Source organism: Scyliorhinus torazame, chromosome 8 (assembly GCF_047496885.1).
Source record: "Scyliorhinus torazame isolate Kashiwa2021f chromosome 8, sScyTor2.1, whole genome shotgun sequence".
In the NCBI taxonomy this organism is placed as follows: Eukaryota; Metazoa; Chordata; class Chondrichthyes; order Carcharhiniformes; family Scyliorhinidae; genus Scyliorhinus; species Scyliorhinus torazame.
In genome coordinates this window covers 111,790,755-111,808,940 of record NC_092714.1, presented here as the reverse complement: position 1 = coordinate 111,808,940, position 18,186 = coordinate 111,790,755, and the positions used below count along the sequence as shown (strand labels likewise).

Below are 18,186 nucleotides of genomic sequence, written 5' to 3'. Positions count from 1 at the left end.
GAGTCAGCTCACACATGCTGCCCCCGCCCTCTCCCGCCTCTGTATGCCGACCCTAAACTTGTTGCCTTCTTCGGGCCACCCCTCCCCCCTCCCCCTCCCCCCTCCCCCTCCCTCCCCTCCCCTCCCCTCCCCTCCCCTCCCCCTCCCCCTCCCCCTCCCCTCCCCTCCCCTCCCCTTCCCCCCCCCCCCACCCCCACCCCCGCAGGGTAGAGGGGCCAGCGCCAACTGGGACCTTCCCGTGCGTCGGACAACCCGTCCTGGGCGTTTCCCGCCCCCTAAAACCAAACTCCTGAAAAACAAAACAAACAACAAAACCACCAACCAAACTGGAGCAGACAAGCAAATAATCTTATGCTTTACCCGCCATCTTACCCCCGGTCCACCCCCACCCGCACATTTCACCCCCATACAACTGTCCTTTAGTTCAGGTCCAGCTTCTCGTGCCTGATGAACGACCATGCCTCATCCGGCGTATCAAAGTAATTGTGCCTGTCCTGGTATGTTACCCAGAGTCTTGCCGGATGAAGGAGCCCAAACCTCACCCCCTTTGCTGTGGAGGACCGCCTTAGCCCGGTTGAACCCCGCACGCAACCTCGCCAACTCAGCTCCCAATTGCTGGTAGGTGTGCATCTCGCCGTTATCCCACTTACTGCTCCGCTCTTTCTTCGCCCACCGCAGGAGTCGCTCCCGGTCTGTCAAACGATGAAACCGTATCACCATCGCCCTCGGTGGGTCCTTCACCCTCGGCTTTCTGGCGAGGACCCTGTGCGCCCCATCCAGCTCCAAGGGCCGCGGGAAGGCCCCCGCGCCCATCAGCGTCCCCAACATCGTGGTCACGTACGTGTTCGCATCCGCCCCCTCCGCTCCTTCGGGAAGGCCCAGGATCCGCAGATTATGGCTCCGAGACCTGTACTCAAGGTCATCTAGCCTCTCTTGCCATCTCTTATGTAGCGCCTCGTGTGCCTCCACCTTCACCGCCAGGCCCAGGATCTCGTCCTCATTCTCTGCCACCTTCCTCCTCACCTCCTTGATCTCCTTCTCCTGCGCCTTTTGGGCCACCACAATCCGCTCCATGAGTGGTCAACATCTCCGTTTTAAGCTCCATAAAGCAGTTTTTTAGGAATTCTCGTTGGTCTTTGGCCCACTGGGCCCACACCTCCCGATCTTCTCCGGCCGCCATTTTGTCTTCCCGGACCTTCTCTGCCTTTTTCCCCGCGTTTGTGCGTCTACCGGTCCCACTCCTAGTTCTCTCCATGCAGCACCGGGGGGAACCTCTCCAGCGCCCGTTCCCACACCAGTCTCAGCCTCCAAATGCCGCCGCCGTCCCGTTCAGTGGCCCGAAATACCGACCTCGGCGGGAGCTGCCGTGAACGCGTGACCTAGCAGGTCATGTCCGCCACCGGAAGTTCGTTCACATTATTTATTGAAAGATTACAAGATTACATTTATTTTGTAACTCAGACATTTAAATTGTATCTCAAAGATTGTTTTCTATTTCATTGTCAATTAAAATAATTACATTACTACAAAACACTATTACCACCTGTTGAAAATAATGTTACTAAGATGTTCCCAGCATAACTATAAAATGACAGCCTTGAATTCTCAACCAAGGCCTAGAATTCAGATTCCCGAACACTTGCTTTGACAAATATTTCCATCGCAGTTGTAACGAGGGGTGAGATTTTTAAAAACAAGCCAACTAGTGATTTTTGTTCATATCACTTGAGCAGTGATGTGAAAAAGACGCCGACAGTCTAAGCTGACCTACTCTCTTAAAGAAATTGGAGCTGTGGGAAAAGAAATGCCATGAGCGGTAACTGCAACTCTTCCTCCCAATGTCGTTGATAGGTTGTTGCAAAGAAAACTGTACAGAGTGGGCTGACAATGTAATGTCCCCTTGAAATGGCTTATACTGGCATCTGTGGAAAAACAAACTTCTTCAGAAAACGATTGTGTCACAATGACATGAAATTGTGACCAAGTAAGATCTACCTATAACTTCAGCTAATAGCAGGAAGGACATGGCTGGAGGTGTGCAAGGTAGGGAGTCCACTGGGATACAGATATGTCTGATCGGGAAGGGGGTGGTGAGGGGGGGGGGGGGGGGGGGGGAAGACCCCGACCATACTGCTCTCATGGAGTGTGAGAGAATTGAATGGGCCTTCTGCAAGAGGGTTAAGGACCAAACAAGGTTGAGGAAAGGATGGGTGGGACAAGTATTCCATTCAGATTCGAATGCAAGGGGGGCTGCGATGCTGCTTAACAAGAGGGTGGCTTTTGCGGCGAGTAATATAGTGGGGAATCCAGGTGGTAAATACGTGATGGTGAGTAGAAGATTGAAGGGGGCTCCCCTGGTGCTAGTTAATGTTTACACTCCTAACTGGGGTGATGTGGATTTGGATACATACCGATTGATTATGGGGGGTGGATTTTAAATATTGTGCTTGACCCCAAGCTGGATTGGTTGGGCTTCAAGTCTTTGAAGGTGTCAGGGATAGCGAAGGTGTTGCTTGGGTTCACTGAGGTTTGGGCGCCTGAGGGCAGAGGAATTATCCTACTTTTCGCACATGCATCGAGTGTACTCAGTAATGATTTTTTTTTGTCATGGAGAAGGCACTGCTTGCGTGGTGGGATTGGAAAATTTGTGAATTGTTATGTTGGACTGTGTGCTGCATTTTGTGGGTGTGTGTGTGTGGAAAAGGGGGGCACCCAGCGACCGCAGTGGAAGTTGGATGTGGCTATTTTGGCGGATAAGAGGGCATGTGAAAGAATTGGGGCAGCTACAGGCACATATGTCGAGAGTAATAAAAGCAAGAAGGACTGTCCTTCCATATTTTGGGAGGCGTTGAAGACGGCAATTAGGGGGGGAGCTAATTTTGATCAAGGTGCATAGGGAGAAGGCGGAAGGAGGAGGCTTGAGTTTAAGAGCCGCGGGGTTATGCTGCAACTGTACATGACCCTGGAGAGACCACATTTGGAGTGTTGTGTGCAGTTCTGGTCACCTCACTATTGGATGGATGTGGAAGCATTGGAAAGGGTGCAAAGGAGATGTACCAGATGCTGCCTGGTTTGCAGGATAGGTCTTATGAGGAAAGGTTGAGGGAGCTAGGGCTTTTCCCTTTGGAGCGGAGGAGGATGAGAGGCGACTTAAGAGGTTTAGAAGATGATGAGGGGGATAGATAGAGTGGAGGTTCAGAGACTATTTCCTCGGGTGAATGTAGATGTTACAAGGAGGCATAACTATAAGATTCAGGGTGGGAGATATAGGAGGGATGTCCGAGGTAGGTTCTTTACTCAAGAGAGTGGTTAGGGTGTGGAATGGACTGCCTGCTGCGATAGTGGAGTCGGACACTATAGGAACTTTCAAGCAGTTATTGGATAGGCACATGGAGCACACCAGAATGACAGGGAGTGGGATAGCTTGATCTTGGTTTCGGACAATGCTCGGCACAACATCGAGGGCCAAAGGGCCTGTTCTGTGCTGTTCTCTGATGGACAGGCCATTTTGGCAGTGGATTGGTAGTGCTCACCCATCCCAGAGGAGGAGTTTTAAACGAGAGGAAGAAGCTCCAGATGGAGTTTAAACTTCTTTCGACAGGGCAAGATTGGAATATTCGCTGGATAAGGGGTGTTTTATGAGCATGCGGAGAAGGCCAGTAGCTTGCTTGCACACCAGCTGAGATGGCAACAAGGGAGATTGGGCAAATAAAGGACTCTGGGGGCAGGGTGGTCTCTGATCCAGGGGGAGTGGTGGAGGTAGTGGTGGAGGTGGAGGTGGATGCCATTGGTTCAATGCAGTCTAGGAAGGCTCCAGGATTCCCAGCAGAATTTTCTAAAAGGTTTACGACAGAGTTGAGGCCTCATCGAATGGAAATGTTTCATGACTCATCAGTCAGTGGGGAGCTCTGGCCCACTTTAGCACAAGCTTCGATTTTGCTCATTTTAAAAGAGGACAAGGATCCAGAGCGCAGTTCTTATTGATCGATATCACTGTTCAACGTAGATGCAAAGTTTTGGCAATGAGCCTGGAGGACTGTGTGCCGCAGGCGACAGCAGAGGACAAGACAGGATTTACGAAGGGGGCGACAGTTATCGTCTAATATTAGGAGGTTGTTAAATGTGGTGATGACATCCCTGTTGGGTCAGGAAACGGAGGTAATAATATCCATGGACGTGAAGAAGGCATTTGACCGGGTTGAGTGGGAGTACCTTTTTGAGGTGTTGGGGCGGTTTCGTTTCGGGCCAGAGTTTATTGGCTGGATTAGGTTGTTGTACAGTGCCCCCATAGCTAGTGTTCACATTAACGCATCAGATTCAGGTTATTTTTGTTTGCCCTGAGACATTGAGTATCCCTACAGGCGGACGACTTGCTGATCTTGCTAGTATGAGTAGGATTATGGATATACTGACTACAATTGGCTTGTTTTGGGGGTATAAGTTAAATGCGGGGAAAAGAGGTATCCCCAGTAAGTTCCCAGGTATAAAAAAGACATCTAGAGAAGCTGCTGTTTCGGCTGGTGAGGTCGAGTTTTTGGTATCTGGGAATACAGGTGGCGCATTGTTGGGCTCTGTTATGCAAGTTGAAAAGGCTAATTTGGTAGAGGGGGGGTGGGGAAGGAGGATTCAAGGAGGTGGGATGTTCTTCCATTATCGCTGGCAAGGGGGGTCCAAACCGTGAAGACGACAATCCTCTCAAAGTTTTTATTTATTTTTCAGAAATCGCCCAATTTTCCTGCCTAAATCATTTTTTGAGAGGGTAAATAGGATGATTTTGACGTTTATATGGGCGGGTAAGGTGCCTCGGATTCAGAGAGTATTTTTGCAGAGGGACAGACGGGGGGTGAGGGGGTGTCTTTGGCGAATTTGATGATTTATTATTGGCCGGTGAATGTAGAGAAGGTTCGGAAATGGTCGCGGAGAAAGGGTCACTTCGGAGTGGATGGAGGAGGTTGTGTGTACAGGGGCAAGTTTGAGGGCACTGGTGATGGGTCCGCTTCCGTTCTCGCTGGATAAATACTCGACAAACACGGTGGTGGTTGCTTCGTTAAGAGTTTTGAATTAGTTTGGCAACATTTTACGTTAGAGGGCATGTCGCTGTGGGAACTGAACTGTGGTAATCATAGATTTATTCCAGCAGGGCTGGATTCAATACAGGGTTTGGGAATGGTAGGAGATAGAGAGGTTTAGGGACTTGACTGTGAAAGGTAGATTTGCAGAGTTGGGGGAGCTGGTAGAGAAGTTTCAGTTGCCCAGGGGGAATGGGTTTCGGTACTGGTAAATTAGGAATTTTGTGAGGAAAGAGGTGACCACCTTTCCAGTTACTGCCCCCTTCGTTGCTCGAAAAGACTGCATCAGAGAATGAGATGGGGGCGGAAAGATCTCGGATATCTATGGGCAGTTTTTGCATCGGCAATTGAACCATCGGCGATGGCACTTCGGGCATCGACAGAGTAGAGGGGAATGGGGGTGCAGGGGTGGTGTGGAACGTCCCTATTGGCGGACGATCTTCTGATCTTGCTACTATGAGTGGGATTATGGAGTTATTGACTAGATTTGGCTTATTTTGGGGGCAGAAGTTAAATGTGGGCAAAAGAGAAGTATTCCCAGTAAGTTATTCCCAGAGGTATTCCCAAGAGGGAGAGGGCCTCGATGGAGGAGATAAGGAGGTGGAGGGAGCTGTGTGGTGCATTTGAGGGGGGATCTGCAGTGAGGCCTTGCGTAGGATAAACTTGACGTCATGTGCTCGATTGAGTTAAATTAAATTTAAAGTGGTGCACCAAGTGCATATGACAAAGACGTGTATGAGTGTTTTTGCCGTAGGTGACGGTGTTTAAGGGGGCCAGCGAAACACACACTTATTGGTGGGATTTTGGGAATCCTTTTCAGGGACGATGTCAGAGATCTTGGGGGTGAAAATGGACCCGAGCCTTTGAGTGGCGATATTTAGAGTATCAGAGGATCCAGTGATGTCAGAGTGTGGGTGGAGCTGTAGAGTGGGCCGTGTGCTCCCCATACCACAACCTATTAAAAGTTGTGGGTCAGGTGAACTCCATGACACGTTGGGGTTCTCTAAACCCTGGCCCATAACAAATTGGGGGCTCGAGGGGAATAAAAGTCTATCTATTGGATTGGCTTAGTGAACTTAAAGACAGTGAGGGGTGAGCATGTTGTGGTTGCTTTTCGGGTGCGGTATTCCAGTTTAAGTGGGGAGTGTGTTGTGGACAATGACTCTTTCAGAGGCTCTGAAGTTTTTGGGGTTGGAGATTGTCACACACAGTACCTTATGGAAAGAGACTAAAAGCAGACTGTTAGATTTGGCAAAAACATTGCAGTTAACATTACCTGACAAACTGCGAAAATATGAGGTAATTATGGTGGTGGCTAAGCATTTAAAGTTGCCTGAGATACAGTTTGACTCATTGGAAATGGCAAACATTCAGTTACAAATTAAACAAATGGAACATGAGAAAGAATTAAAGAGCTTGAATACAAAAGAGATAGAGAGGAAAAAGAAAAGGAGAAGAAAGGAGAAAAGAAAGAATAGCCCGAGCAGAACAAAAAGAAAGAGAAAGGCAGATACAGATCAGGAAAAAGATAAAGAGAGAGAGTTTGAACTTCAGAAAAAGGCCATGAAACATGACAGTCAGTTAAAATTGGCAGACATAAAGGGAAACGTGCAGTTGGAGGATAGTGATGAGGGTGATGAGAAAGAGCGTCAAAGTCAAAGGCTTGGTGGGGATCTATTTAAATATGTCCACGCATTACAAAGGTTTGATGAGAAGGAGGTAGAAGCCTTTTTCATTTCATTTGAGAAGGTTGCTAAACAAATGAAATGGCAACAGGACATGTGGGTATTACTGATTCAAACAAAGTTGGTAGGTAGGACTAGTGAAGTGTTTGCATCGCTACCGGAGGAGGTATCTGGGACGTATGAGGAGGTGAAAAAATCCATCTTAGGTGCATATGAACTCATGCCTGAAGACTGCAGACAAAGGTTTAGAAATTTAAGGAAAGAATTTGGTCAAACATACATGGAGTTTGAAAGGCTCAAACAGAGTAATTTTGATCGGTGGATAAGGGCTTTGAAAATAGACCAAACGTATGAAGCTCTCAGAGAAATTATACTTCTGGAGAGTTTAAAAATTCAATTCCTGATGTAGTGAGAACTCATGTGGAACAACAGAGGGTTAAAACTGCGAGATTAGCAAATGGCAGATGATTATGAATTAGTTCATAAATCAAAGCTTGGTTTCCGACATCAGTTTCAGCCTGTGAGGGATAGAAACTGGGGACATGAGAAATACTCAAGTGGTAAAAGTAAAGGTGATCTGATGGGAGATAATAAGGAGAGTGCAGCTCAGATAAAAAAAGAAATCCAGGAGGGTGGAAGAGACATGAAAAGTTTCAAATGTATTAAACTAGGCCATGTAAAGTCACAATGTTGTGGTTGAAGAAAAGCACTGGGAAGGCTGATGTGGTAAAACAGGATACGACAGTGAGGTTTGTTAAAGTGGTAAAGGAAAGCACAAGTGAAGCGAAGGAGGTGCAAAAGATTGTACAACCTGATCAAGAGGTGATTGATAAGATGGAGTTGAAATCACCCATGATGGAATGGTGGAGTGGACTCGATGGGCCGAATGGCCTTACTTCCACTCATATGTCTTATGGTCTCATGGTCTTAAGGTACCAGATCTCTTTAAAGAATTTACTTATGTGGGTAAAGTTTACTCATGTGTATCAGGAGGAGTAGGTAAAGAAGTCACAATTTTAAGAGATACAGGAGCTAGTCAATCTTTAATGGTAAGAGATGAGGAGTTAAGTAGTTTGGGAAGAATGTTGCCAGAAAAGGTGGTAATATGTGGAATTCAGGGTGAGAGGAGTAGTGTTCAATTATATAAGGTACGGTTGGAATGTCCAGTGAAGAGTGGTGAAGTGGTAGTAGTGGTAATTGGCGGAGTTACAACAAAAGGATATAGAAATAAAACGGATGTATCAGAAAGCATATACGGAAGAGGAATCTGAGTGTATACCAGAGTGTTATTACCGTAAAAGTAATGTCTTGATGAAGAAATGGAGACCTTTACATATGCAGGCGGATGAAAAGTGGGCAGAAGCTCATCAAGTAGTATTGCCGGTAGGGTATAGAAAGGAGGTGTTGCGAGTTGCACATGAGATACCAGTGAGAGGTCATTTGGGAATACGGAAAACTCAAGCTAAAATCCAAAAACATTATTATTGACAATAAGCCGTCAATAAACAGGGGTTGTTTAGCACAAGGCTAAATCGCTGGCTTTGAAAGCAGACCAAGGCAGGCCAGCAGCACGGTTCAATTCCCGTAACAGCCTCCCCGAACAGGCGCCGGAATGTTGGGACTAGGGGCTTTTCACAGTAACTTCATTTGAAGCCTACTTGTGACAATAAGCGATTTTCATTTTTTCATTTCATTATTGGCCTGGACTACATAAAGATGTAGTTAAATTTTGTTGATCATGTCACACATGTCAAGTGATAGGGAAATCTCAAGCCGTGATAAAACGAGCGCCCTTAATACCCACTCCAGCATTTGAGGAACCTTTTACACGGGTCCTAATTGATTGCGTAGGACCGCTTCCTAAAACGAAAAGTGGTAATCAATATCTTTTGGCTATAATGGATGTGTCTACTAGGTTTCCAGAGGACATTCCAGTACGTAATATTACAGCTTAAAAGATTGTGGAGGAGTTACTTAAATTCTTCACTAGTTATGGACTATCCACAGAAATACAATCGGATCAAGGATCAAATTTTACCTCAAGGTTATTCAAAGAAGTTATGGATAGCTTAGGAATAAAACAATTTAAATCAACTGCATACCATCCAGAATCGCAGGGAGCGTTAGAAAGGTGGCATCAGACATTAAAGACAATGTTGACGGCTTATTGTCACGATTATCCAAAGGTTTGGGATAAAGGAATTCCATTCGTACTGTTTGCAATTAGGGATGCACCTAATGAGTCAACCAAATTTAGTCCTTTTGAACTCATTTTTGGTCATGAGGTAAGAGGATTACTTAAATTGATTAAGGAAAAATTGGTGAGTGAGAAATCAGAACTTACATTATTGGATTACGTGTCAAATTTTAGGGAACGATTAAATAGAGCTGGTGAATTAACTAGACAACATTTAAAAGTTGCACAAAATGTGATGAAACGGGTAGCGGACAAGAAATCCAAACTTTGTAGTTTTGCCAGTGGAGATAAAGTTTTAGTGTTGTTACCGGTGGTAGGTGAACGTCTAATAGGTTTTGTGTACCTTATCAGATTGAAAGGAAATTAAGTGAGGTGAATTATGTGGTAAAAACACCAGATAGAAGGAAGACTCACCGAGTGTGTCATGTGAACATGCTTAAAAGCTACTTTGAAAGGGGAAGGAGAGAAAAAGGAGGTTGTAATGATTCTAACTCAAAGTGACAAACCAAATCCAGATGACTGTGAATTTGATATACCTCAAATTAAATTGAAAAACGAGGATGTTCTTAAAAATTGGGATAAATTGTTGAGTTACCTTCCAGAGGAAAAACGGACTGACCTGAAAGAGTTATTGATATCACATGGGCAAGTTTGTAGAGATAAACGGGGATGTACTAAAATGGCTCTACATAATGTAGATGTGGGAAATGCTGTTCCAATCAAACAACATCCAGATAGACTTAACCCTTTAAAATTGGCACAGGTTAACAAAGAGATTGAGAGTATGTTTAAAAATGGCATAATTGAAGTGGGTTGCAGCCAATGGAGCTCACCCATAGTGATGGTACCAAAACTAGATGATACCCAACGGTTGTGTGTGGACTATAGAAAGGTTAATGCAGTTACAAGAACGGACTCTTCTCCTATTCCACGTTTGGAAGATTGCATTGAGAAAGTGGGACAATCAGCTTTTATTTCCAAACTGGATTTACTTAAAGGTTACTGGCAGGTACCTTTATCCGAAAGGGCGAAGGCGATTTCAGCTTTTGTGACTCTAGATGGTATATACCAATTCAAAGTTATGCCATTTGGCATGAAAAACACACCAGCCACATTTCAACAGTTAACTAACAAAGTTGCTTCAGGATTATCCAATTGTGCGGTATACATTGACGATGTGGTAATTTTCAGCCAGACATGGACAGAACATTTGAAACATCTGATGGAGTTATTCGATCGACTTTACGGGGCGGGTTTGGTGATAAACCTAGCCAAAAGTGAATTTGGAAAAGCCCAATTCACTTTCCTTGGCCATACAATCGGACAGGGTCGAATGGTCCCACGGGATGTGAAAACAAAAGTTATTGGGGAGTTTCCGATAACCTCGACACGACGGGAAATAATGCGATTTCTTGGTATGAATGGATTTTACTGGAAATTTGTCCCGCATTTTAGCAGTGTGGTCGCTCCATTGATGGACTTGCTCAAGAAACGTAACAAATTCCAGTGGACAGCGGAGTGTCAACAGGCATTTGACGGCCTGAAGGCTGTGTTAACCACTGCTCCTGTGTTAGCGATCCCAAATTATACAAAACCATTCAAAGTGGCAGTTGATGCGAGTGATGTGGGTGTAGGTGTGGTGCTTCTACAAGACGACGACGAAGGGCTAGAGTGGCCTATTGGTTATTTTTCAAAGAAATTGAATTCTCACCAGAAAAAGTATTCCACGATTGAGAAGGCGACTTTCGAGTTTGGTGCTGGCTTTGCAACATTTTCACATTTATGTGACCAGCAATCTGTCTGACACCGTTATATATACTGATCATAATCCGTTGACGTTTTTGGAGCGATTCCGGAATAACAATGAAAGGCTGTTTCACTGGAGTTTATTGTTACAGCCATTTCATTTAAAAATAGTACATGTGGCAGAACGGGAAAACGTGATAGCCGATGCTTTGTCACGAATGTGATGAACAGAAGCAGGTTCAGTTGGAGGAAGAACAACAAAAAAAAAGGACTATATTATTATACCTGTTTGCGTGTGTCGTTTTTGAAACGAAAAAGTATATATACTGTGTGCATTTCTTAAAGGATAGTGAAAAGGTGAAAAATGAAACCATCTTGAAGTTGATGGTGGGGGGGGGGTTTCTTGGGGGGAGGTGTCATGTGAGAGTACCTTTAAGAAATGGGTGTTTAAGAAATGTACCTTTAAGAAATGGGTGTTTATCAGTGATGTCAGAGTGTGGGTTGAACTGGGCTGTCTGTCAGCCCTTTACTTTCATTTTAGGCTGTTGGCTGCAGGGTGTGTTTTAGTTTCGTTTTCAGTGTTAGAGCTGAAGCCAGCCAAAGCAGCTGTACTGTTGATCTCTCTGCAACGAAAAGGCTATCTCTTGATCATTTGGTGAATTCGGAATTATAAATGTTTTCAGTAGTGAATGTAAACCTGATGTGCTTCTGTTAAAAGGTGTTTCTTTTGTCTTCTGGATGTTGTTTGGGAAGTTATTAAGGATTATTTAGTGTTGTATTCTTTGGGGGTTGTATTTGAATTGATGGTTGCTAAGATGCTCACTGTATGTTTTAAAAAGGTTAACTTGAGTTCATAGAATAAACATGGTTTTGCTTAAAAAATACTTTTCCATTTCTGCTGTATCACACCTGTAGAGTGGGCTGTGTGCTCCCCATACCACGATCTATTAAAAGTTATGGGTCAGGTGAACCCCATGATACACTTTGGGGTTCTCTAAACCCTGGCCCATAACAGTGGGTTTCACCCCCACAACCCAAAGATGGGTAGGTTAGGTGGATTGGCCAAGCTAAATTGCCCTTTAATTGGAAAAACAAATAATTGGGTACTCTAAATTTATTTTTTTTTAAAAGGAAAATGCAAAGTGACTTTACACAACTGTACTTCCACCAAGAAAATGGGAACTGCTAACCAGCCAGATACATTCAATAGACAACCCAAATCCTCCCTGGAGGAGGAAATAACCCAAACTCTTTTGGTTTCTACTATCTTTAAATGTGTCAAAGGTCTCTGAGATGAGTGGTCACAAATCTGATTACTTATTTGACAACAATGGTGGAAGTCTTGTTCATCAAATTCACAGAAAGGAGGTTCAAGAATTGGTTTTGCCAAGACAGACAGAGAGAAAAACCAAAGTCATCTGAAAACACTGCTGAAGGAAGCAGCAATGAATCTATCTCTCTCACTGAAGCCAAAATTGACTCCAGCAAGGTACTGATACTTGAAGTTCAATTCAGGTCATAGAATTTAATGGAAACCAGTTAACTTCTTTCAAATGACCGCAACATTCAAAAATCTACACCTCAAGGACAAGCAAAGGACTTAACCGTATATTATTTAAATTTTCATTTGGACTCTAACTTTTCCTATGTCTGAGATCTCGGTGTATTGTCACATTTTTTTAAAAAATGTCATCAGGTTTAGCAATTAATAAACTTATTCCTTTACTCAAGAAAGCATGGTTTGATTGGCTCCTTACTAAAAAGTAAACACATTTGGAAAAGTCATCTACAGTGAAAGACATTTTTTAAACCTTTGTTGCAGCCAACTAAAGGGGCTAGGAAAAAATGGGAGCCAATTCACTCCTCCTCAACTGATCGTAACAATAGTAAAACATACTTTTAATTTTGTGGTTGCATCTCTTTTTGACATTTTGCGCAGAACCATTCGGAAGTCAGCATCCACCAAACTATCCACTTCTTCTAAGCCTTGAACTGCAGGAACATAACCCAATTCATTCTGGTTGGCTCCAAATCCAACAAAGCCTGGAACTGTTCCTTTGTCTTTAGCTAGCAGCTCAGCTGCTTTACCACTGCTGGATGGCTGTAAAAAAAAAGAGCAAACCAGTCTTATTTCAACTTCCTTCGGAGCCAAATTAAGCCTGCAATGTTTAATTTCAACTCATTGCAACTGCTGGAGAACACATTTTTAAAAGTATCATGACGAAAAGAGGCACTTGTATAACACTGAGTTACCAAGAAATGTAAATGTTCATGGTGGTGGCACCAAGCCCTAGAAATACGAAGGCAAATACAGACTTAAGTATCTCCTCTGCTCAATTCTCAAGCTGTGATTTTCTAAATGTAGGCTACAATGTCTCTGGCATGCAGAGAAAGGAGGGCTGCTATTAAGATGAAACCTTGTACCCTCAAAGTAAGGTGAGAATTTCTAACAAAAAACATCTATAAATGAATGGACTGCAATTGGAATTGCCCAACACTAATGTTGGCATCCAGAAAACCTCTCTGTATTTCAGAAGTAGTAGTAAGGAAATCTGCAGTTAACAATGATGTCTATGATGAGATATGAGCAATGTAGAAGTTTTCAGGGCACAAAACAGGCATACTGACAAACAATAGACACACTTCCATTGCCAAGTTTTGGTATGGGTGTGCTATGCCCACTAGGTATTTATACAGCAAGCAATCTAGAGGTATCTAACAAATCATATTTCTATGCAACCCTTCTGTAGAGTCCAAGCACTGTCAGTAAAAACAGGCTTGGGAAACAAGATACTGACATGACTGGGCTTTGGCAGTGGAGCCAACCTGATTTATTCAACCTCCTCCTTTTCATTGCATCCTTCCTAAAGATATTGCTGGGATACAGTTCCACAAGTACCAGCTTACTTCTTCCTTGGTGCTTCCTGATCCTGAAGCCCAGGTGTTTTTTGGACATTCTTGCTGGACAAATTCAGGAGCTACAGCTTAGGCAAAGAGGCAGTAAAGCCCATTGGAGCACCAGCTCAGTTATCATTTAGCTATCAGCCAAATCAGCACACAACACAGATCCGGTACTGTTCAACAAAACACCAACAGTACATTTACCCACTGAGCTGCTGTGCAATGACACTGGCTACAGTAACTTCATGACTCAATTGGTGCTCCCAGGCACCTCAGGAATTCCCTAAAGACAGGAACAGAACATTGAATAATTTCCCTCGCCAATGCAGCTGGAGTAAAAATGACTGCACATGGTCCGCAAATAGCAGTGTTTTCTTAATAACCACTTGCCACAAAGCAATCCAGTCTATAGCCCACCAAAGAAGTCTGCAGCTGAAAAGTTTCCGCATGCCTCTAAAAGCCGTGTATCCATATTTGAAAGTGGATGATGGCGGTATTTAGAAGCTGATCCAAAGTGTTGAGCACAAAGACTAGGCCGACACACTTGGTGCCATACCAAGAGGTGAAACATTAAAACACGACGGGGCCCTGTCTGCCCTCATGGGTGGCGTAAACAATTCCACTGTGCTCTACACAAAGAGCTGGGGGAGGGGGCTTGTGGAATTCTGCCCAATATTTATCCTTCACCAATCAACATTGAGACATATAATCTGGTCATCATCACATGGCTGTTTGTGGGATCTCACTGTGCCCAGGTGGACTGTGTCGTTTACTACATTATGTGGAGATGCCGGCGTTGGACTGGGGTGAGCACAGTAATAAGAAGTTTTACAACACCAGGTTACTTACATTAAAACAGTGACTACTCTTCAAAATAACTCCACTTGGCCGTTATACACTTGGAAACATCCTGTGATCGTTAAAAGTGCAATATAGTTGCAAGGTCTTTCTTTAAAACACAGCCATGATGTGGAGATGCCGCCGTTGGACTGGGGTGGGCAGAGTACAAAGTCTTAAAACACCAGGTTAAATTCCAACAGGTTTGTTTCGAATCACTAGGTTTCGGAGCGCAGCTCCTTCCTCAAGTGAATTCCTCATTCAGTTGAGGAAGGAGCTGCACTCCGAAAGCTAGTGATTCATAGATTTCATAGAATTTACAGTGCAGAAGGAGGCCATTCGGCCCATCGAGTCTGCACCAGCTCTTGGAAAGAGCACCCTATCCGAGGTCCACACCTCTACCATATCCCCATAACCCAGTAACCCCACCCAACACTACTGGCAATTTTGGACACTAAGGGCAATTTAACATGGCCAATCCACCTGCACATCTTTGGACTGTGGGAGGAAACCGGAGCACCCGGAGGAAACCCACGCTGACACGGGGAGAACGTGCAGACTCCGCACAGACAGTGACCCAAGTCGGAATCGAACCTGGGACCCTGGAGCTGTGAAGCAATTGTGCTATCCACAAGGCTACCTCGAAACAAACCTGTTGGAATTTAATCTGGTGTTAGTTTAAAACACGCCGCGTGTGGGTGGCAGGATAGGTCCTTGAACGGGGAGAACATGGACAGGCTGGGCGGGTGGAGGCAAGGGGCTCTCTCAGAAAGTACTAGGAACCGAGTGGCCTCCGAGTGGGTGATCCAGGGACAGCAGCGCTCCTTTCCGAGGGAGTTCGGTACAGAGCAGCAACATGCCCCTGGCTCGCTACCCCGCCCGCCAGCCAGGGGTGACATCCAGTCCCTTACCCGCACATTGCCTTTGGTTCGCTGTTTGTTTTTCCCACCCATCGCGAGCCCACTTCGCCGGCTCGCGGCACTTCCGTTTACTTTCAACCAGCCACGACACTCTACAATTCCCACTCACTGCGTCTGCGCCAGAGCTCCCCGTGTGCGCTCCTCTTGAAACGACCGGGTAGAAACAACAGCCCCGATAGCCTTCTCGGTACTGGCGCACCCAAACAAAAGTACCAAATCGGTTTTTTTTCTCTCGCAATGATGGATTTCGACTTGGAGTGGCTCGAAAGGCGCAATGTCTATTTCTGGGGGAATCTAGGTGGCACTCCACTCCAAGGAATTTAGATTTTCGTCACGGTTTTCGTGCAGTTTCCCATTATCATGAGGTCAAATTATTGATTTAGCAATGAAGGTGTATTCATAGATTAACACAGCTTGCACTTTAAGGTAGAAAAAAAATCCCAGCGTGCTTTGTTCAAACAAACAAACAGGCAAAATTCATCATAAAGTCTTAATTGTTGGAGATTTAAGGATGAGTGCCTCCCTGCACACTCAGAGCGTGGTTTTAAAGGAGCTCTCGAGGAAGGTGAAGAGTTTTAATCGGTTTTTAAGTTCTACTTCCTGGATTTTCAAACGGCATTTGATAAATTGGCATACCAACAGGTTGATAGGCAAGATAGGAGGCATGGAACTTGGGGTAATAGTGTGGGTAGCAGATTGCTTACAGACAGGAAGCAGAGAGTGGGCATAACTTGGACATTTTTAAGTGGGGAGGACATAGAGAGACTACAAAGAGATAATGACAGGTTTTGTGAGTGGGCAATAGGATGACAGGTTAAAGATAATGTAGGAAAGTGTGAAGTATATTCACTTGGGTCAAAAGAATGGAAAACCTGTTTTTTTTTTTGAAAGGTGAGAAATTGGTAACTTGATATTCAAAGAGATTTGGATGTGCTTGTCCAAGGAACACAAAGTTAGTATGCAGATACAGCAAGCAATTGGCAAATGGCATATTGCAAGGGGATTAGAGTATAGCAATAAATAAGCCTTTCTATGGTGGACAGGGTTTTGGTACAACTACATCTGGAGTACCATAGAAACAGATAATAGGACTTCTGATTGCGGCTATGTCTAGGTAGGTCGCACGTTCGGCAGCTCCCGCCGGGAACGGACTTTTGGGCTCTCTAGAGGGGCCTCAACGGCAATTGTTCGAAGGCTTCCAGTGTGGGAAGGTGACAGCAAGGTCCCCCCGACATTATATGGATTGAACCAGGAGTGGAGGGGTGAAAAAAGTGATCTTGGAGCAGCGAAAAGTGAGAGGGAGAAAAAACAAGATGGCGGCGGGTGGAGACGAAGCAGCATGGGCGCAGTGGTCGCAGGAGCAGCAAGGGTTTCTTAAACGCTGCTTTGAGGAGCTGAAATCTGAAATGCTGGCGCTAATGAAGGCGGTGATCGAGAAGCTAGTGGAGACCCAGAAGGCACAAGGGGCGGCAATCCGGGAGGTGCGGCAAAAAGCCTCGGAGAACGAGGACGAGATCTTGGGCCTGGCGGTGAAGGTGGAGGCGCACGAGGCGCTGCACAAGAGGTGGGCGGAAAGATTTGAGGACCTGGAGAATAGGTCGAGGAGGAAGAATCTTCGGATTCTGGGTCTCCCTGAAGGAGTGGAGGGGCCCGATGCCGGGGCATATATGAGCACGATGCTCAATTCGCTGATGGGCGCGGGAGCCTTCCTGAGGCCCCTGGAGCTAGATGGGGCTCACCGGGTCCTAGCAAGGAGACCCAAGGGCAACGAGCTGCCAAGGGCTGTAGTGGTGAGGTTTCACCCCTTTATGGACAGAGAGTGTGTCCTGAGATGGGCCAAGAAAGAGCGGAGCAGCAGGTGGGAGAACACGGAGATCCGAATCTACCAGGACTGGAGTGCAGAGGTGGCTAAGAAGAGAGCTGGTTTCAAGCGGGCCAAGGCGGTGCTCCATCGGAAGGGGGTGAAGTTCGGTATGCTGCAGCCAGCGCGATTGTGGGTCACGTTCCAGGATCGGCACCACTATTTTGAAACGCCTGATGAGGCATGGAGCTTTATACGGACTGAAAAGTTGGACTCAAATTGAGGGTTTGTTGTGGGGGGATGTTTCCTGTGTATATGGTGTTTATAACGTTTCGGGAATGTTTCTTTGGTTGGGTGCTGGATGGGGATGGGTGAAGGGATTTGATGGGGAGAGTGTGGGCGTCGGTGTTGGAGGGGCAGACCCCCACGAAGGAAGAGGGGGAGTGGAGGCCCGGGGATGGGGAATTGGGGTAAGGCCGCAAAAGGAGCTGCGCCAGAGGGGGCGGGGCCGGCTCAGGAAAGCGGGATGGCGGGAGAGGCCGGGTCAGCAGGAGTCAGCTGACTTACGGGAGTGTTATGGGGGGAGCAAAAGGGCTAGATGTGGATCTAGCGGGGGGAGAGGGGGGGTATAGGGTTGCTGCTGCATTGGCCAAAGGGGAGCTGGAAGTAGGAGAGGTGGTCGGGGCGGGGGTCCGCCGTCCTGGGGACTGGAGGGTGCGGGAGGCGTGGGCACGTGCCTGGCCTAGAAAAGGAGATGGCTAGTCGGCAGGGGAGGTGGGGGGGGGGGGTGTGGGGGGGGGGGGGGTGAGCAGCCCCCCAATCCGGCTGATAACTTGGAATGTGAGGGGCCTGAATGGGCCGGTCAAGAGGGCCCGGGTGTTCGCGCACTTAAAGGGACTGAAGGCAGATGTGGTTATGCTCCAGGAGACACATTTGAAGGTGGCAGATCAGGTTAGGCTGAGAAAGGGATGGGTAGGACAGGTATTCCATTCAGGGCTGGATGCGAAGAACAGAGGGGTTGCAATACTGG

At 46.0% G+C, this 18,186-nt stretch overlaps 1 protein-coding gene across 2 annotated transcripts in view; it reads right to left on the bottom strand.

The window, feature by feature from the left end:
* Nucleotides 1–15,498, bottom strand: part of ltn1 (listerin E3 ubiquitin protein ligase 1) — a 268,450-nt gene extending 252,952 nt beyond the window's left edge. For both annotated transcript variants that reach the window (XM_072514034.1, XM_072514036.1), the window contains exons 1-2: nucleotides 15,347–15,498; nucleotides 12,595–12,798 (exon numbers count right to left, since the gene is read on the bottom strand). In XM_072514034.1, coding sequence (XP_072370135.1) covers nucleotides 12,595–12,798; nucleotides 15,347–15,388 — 246 coding nt within the window. In that variant the 5' untranslated portion in view covers nucleotides 15,389–15,498. The remainder of the gene's footprint in view (nucleotides 1–12,594; nucleotides 12,799–15,346) is intronic.
* Between the last annotated feature and the right edge of the window lie 2,688 nt (nucleotides 15,499–18,186).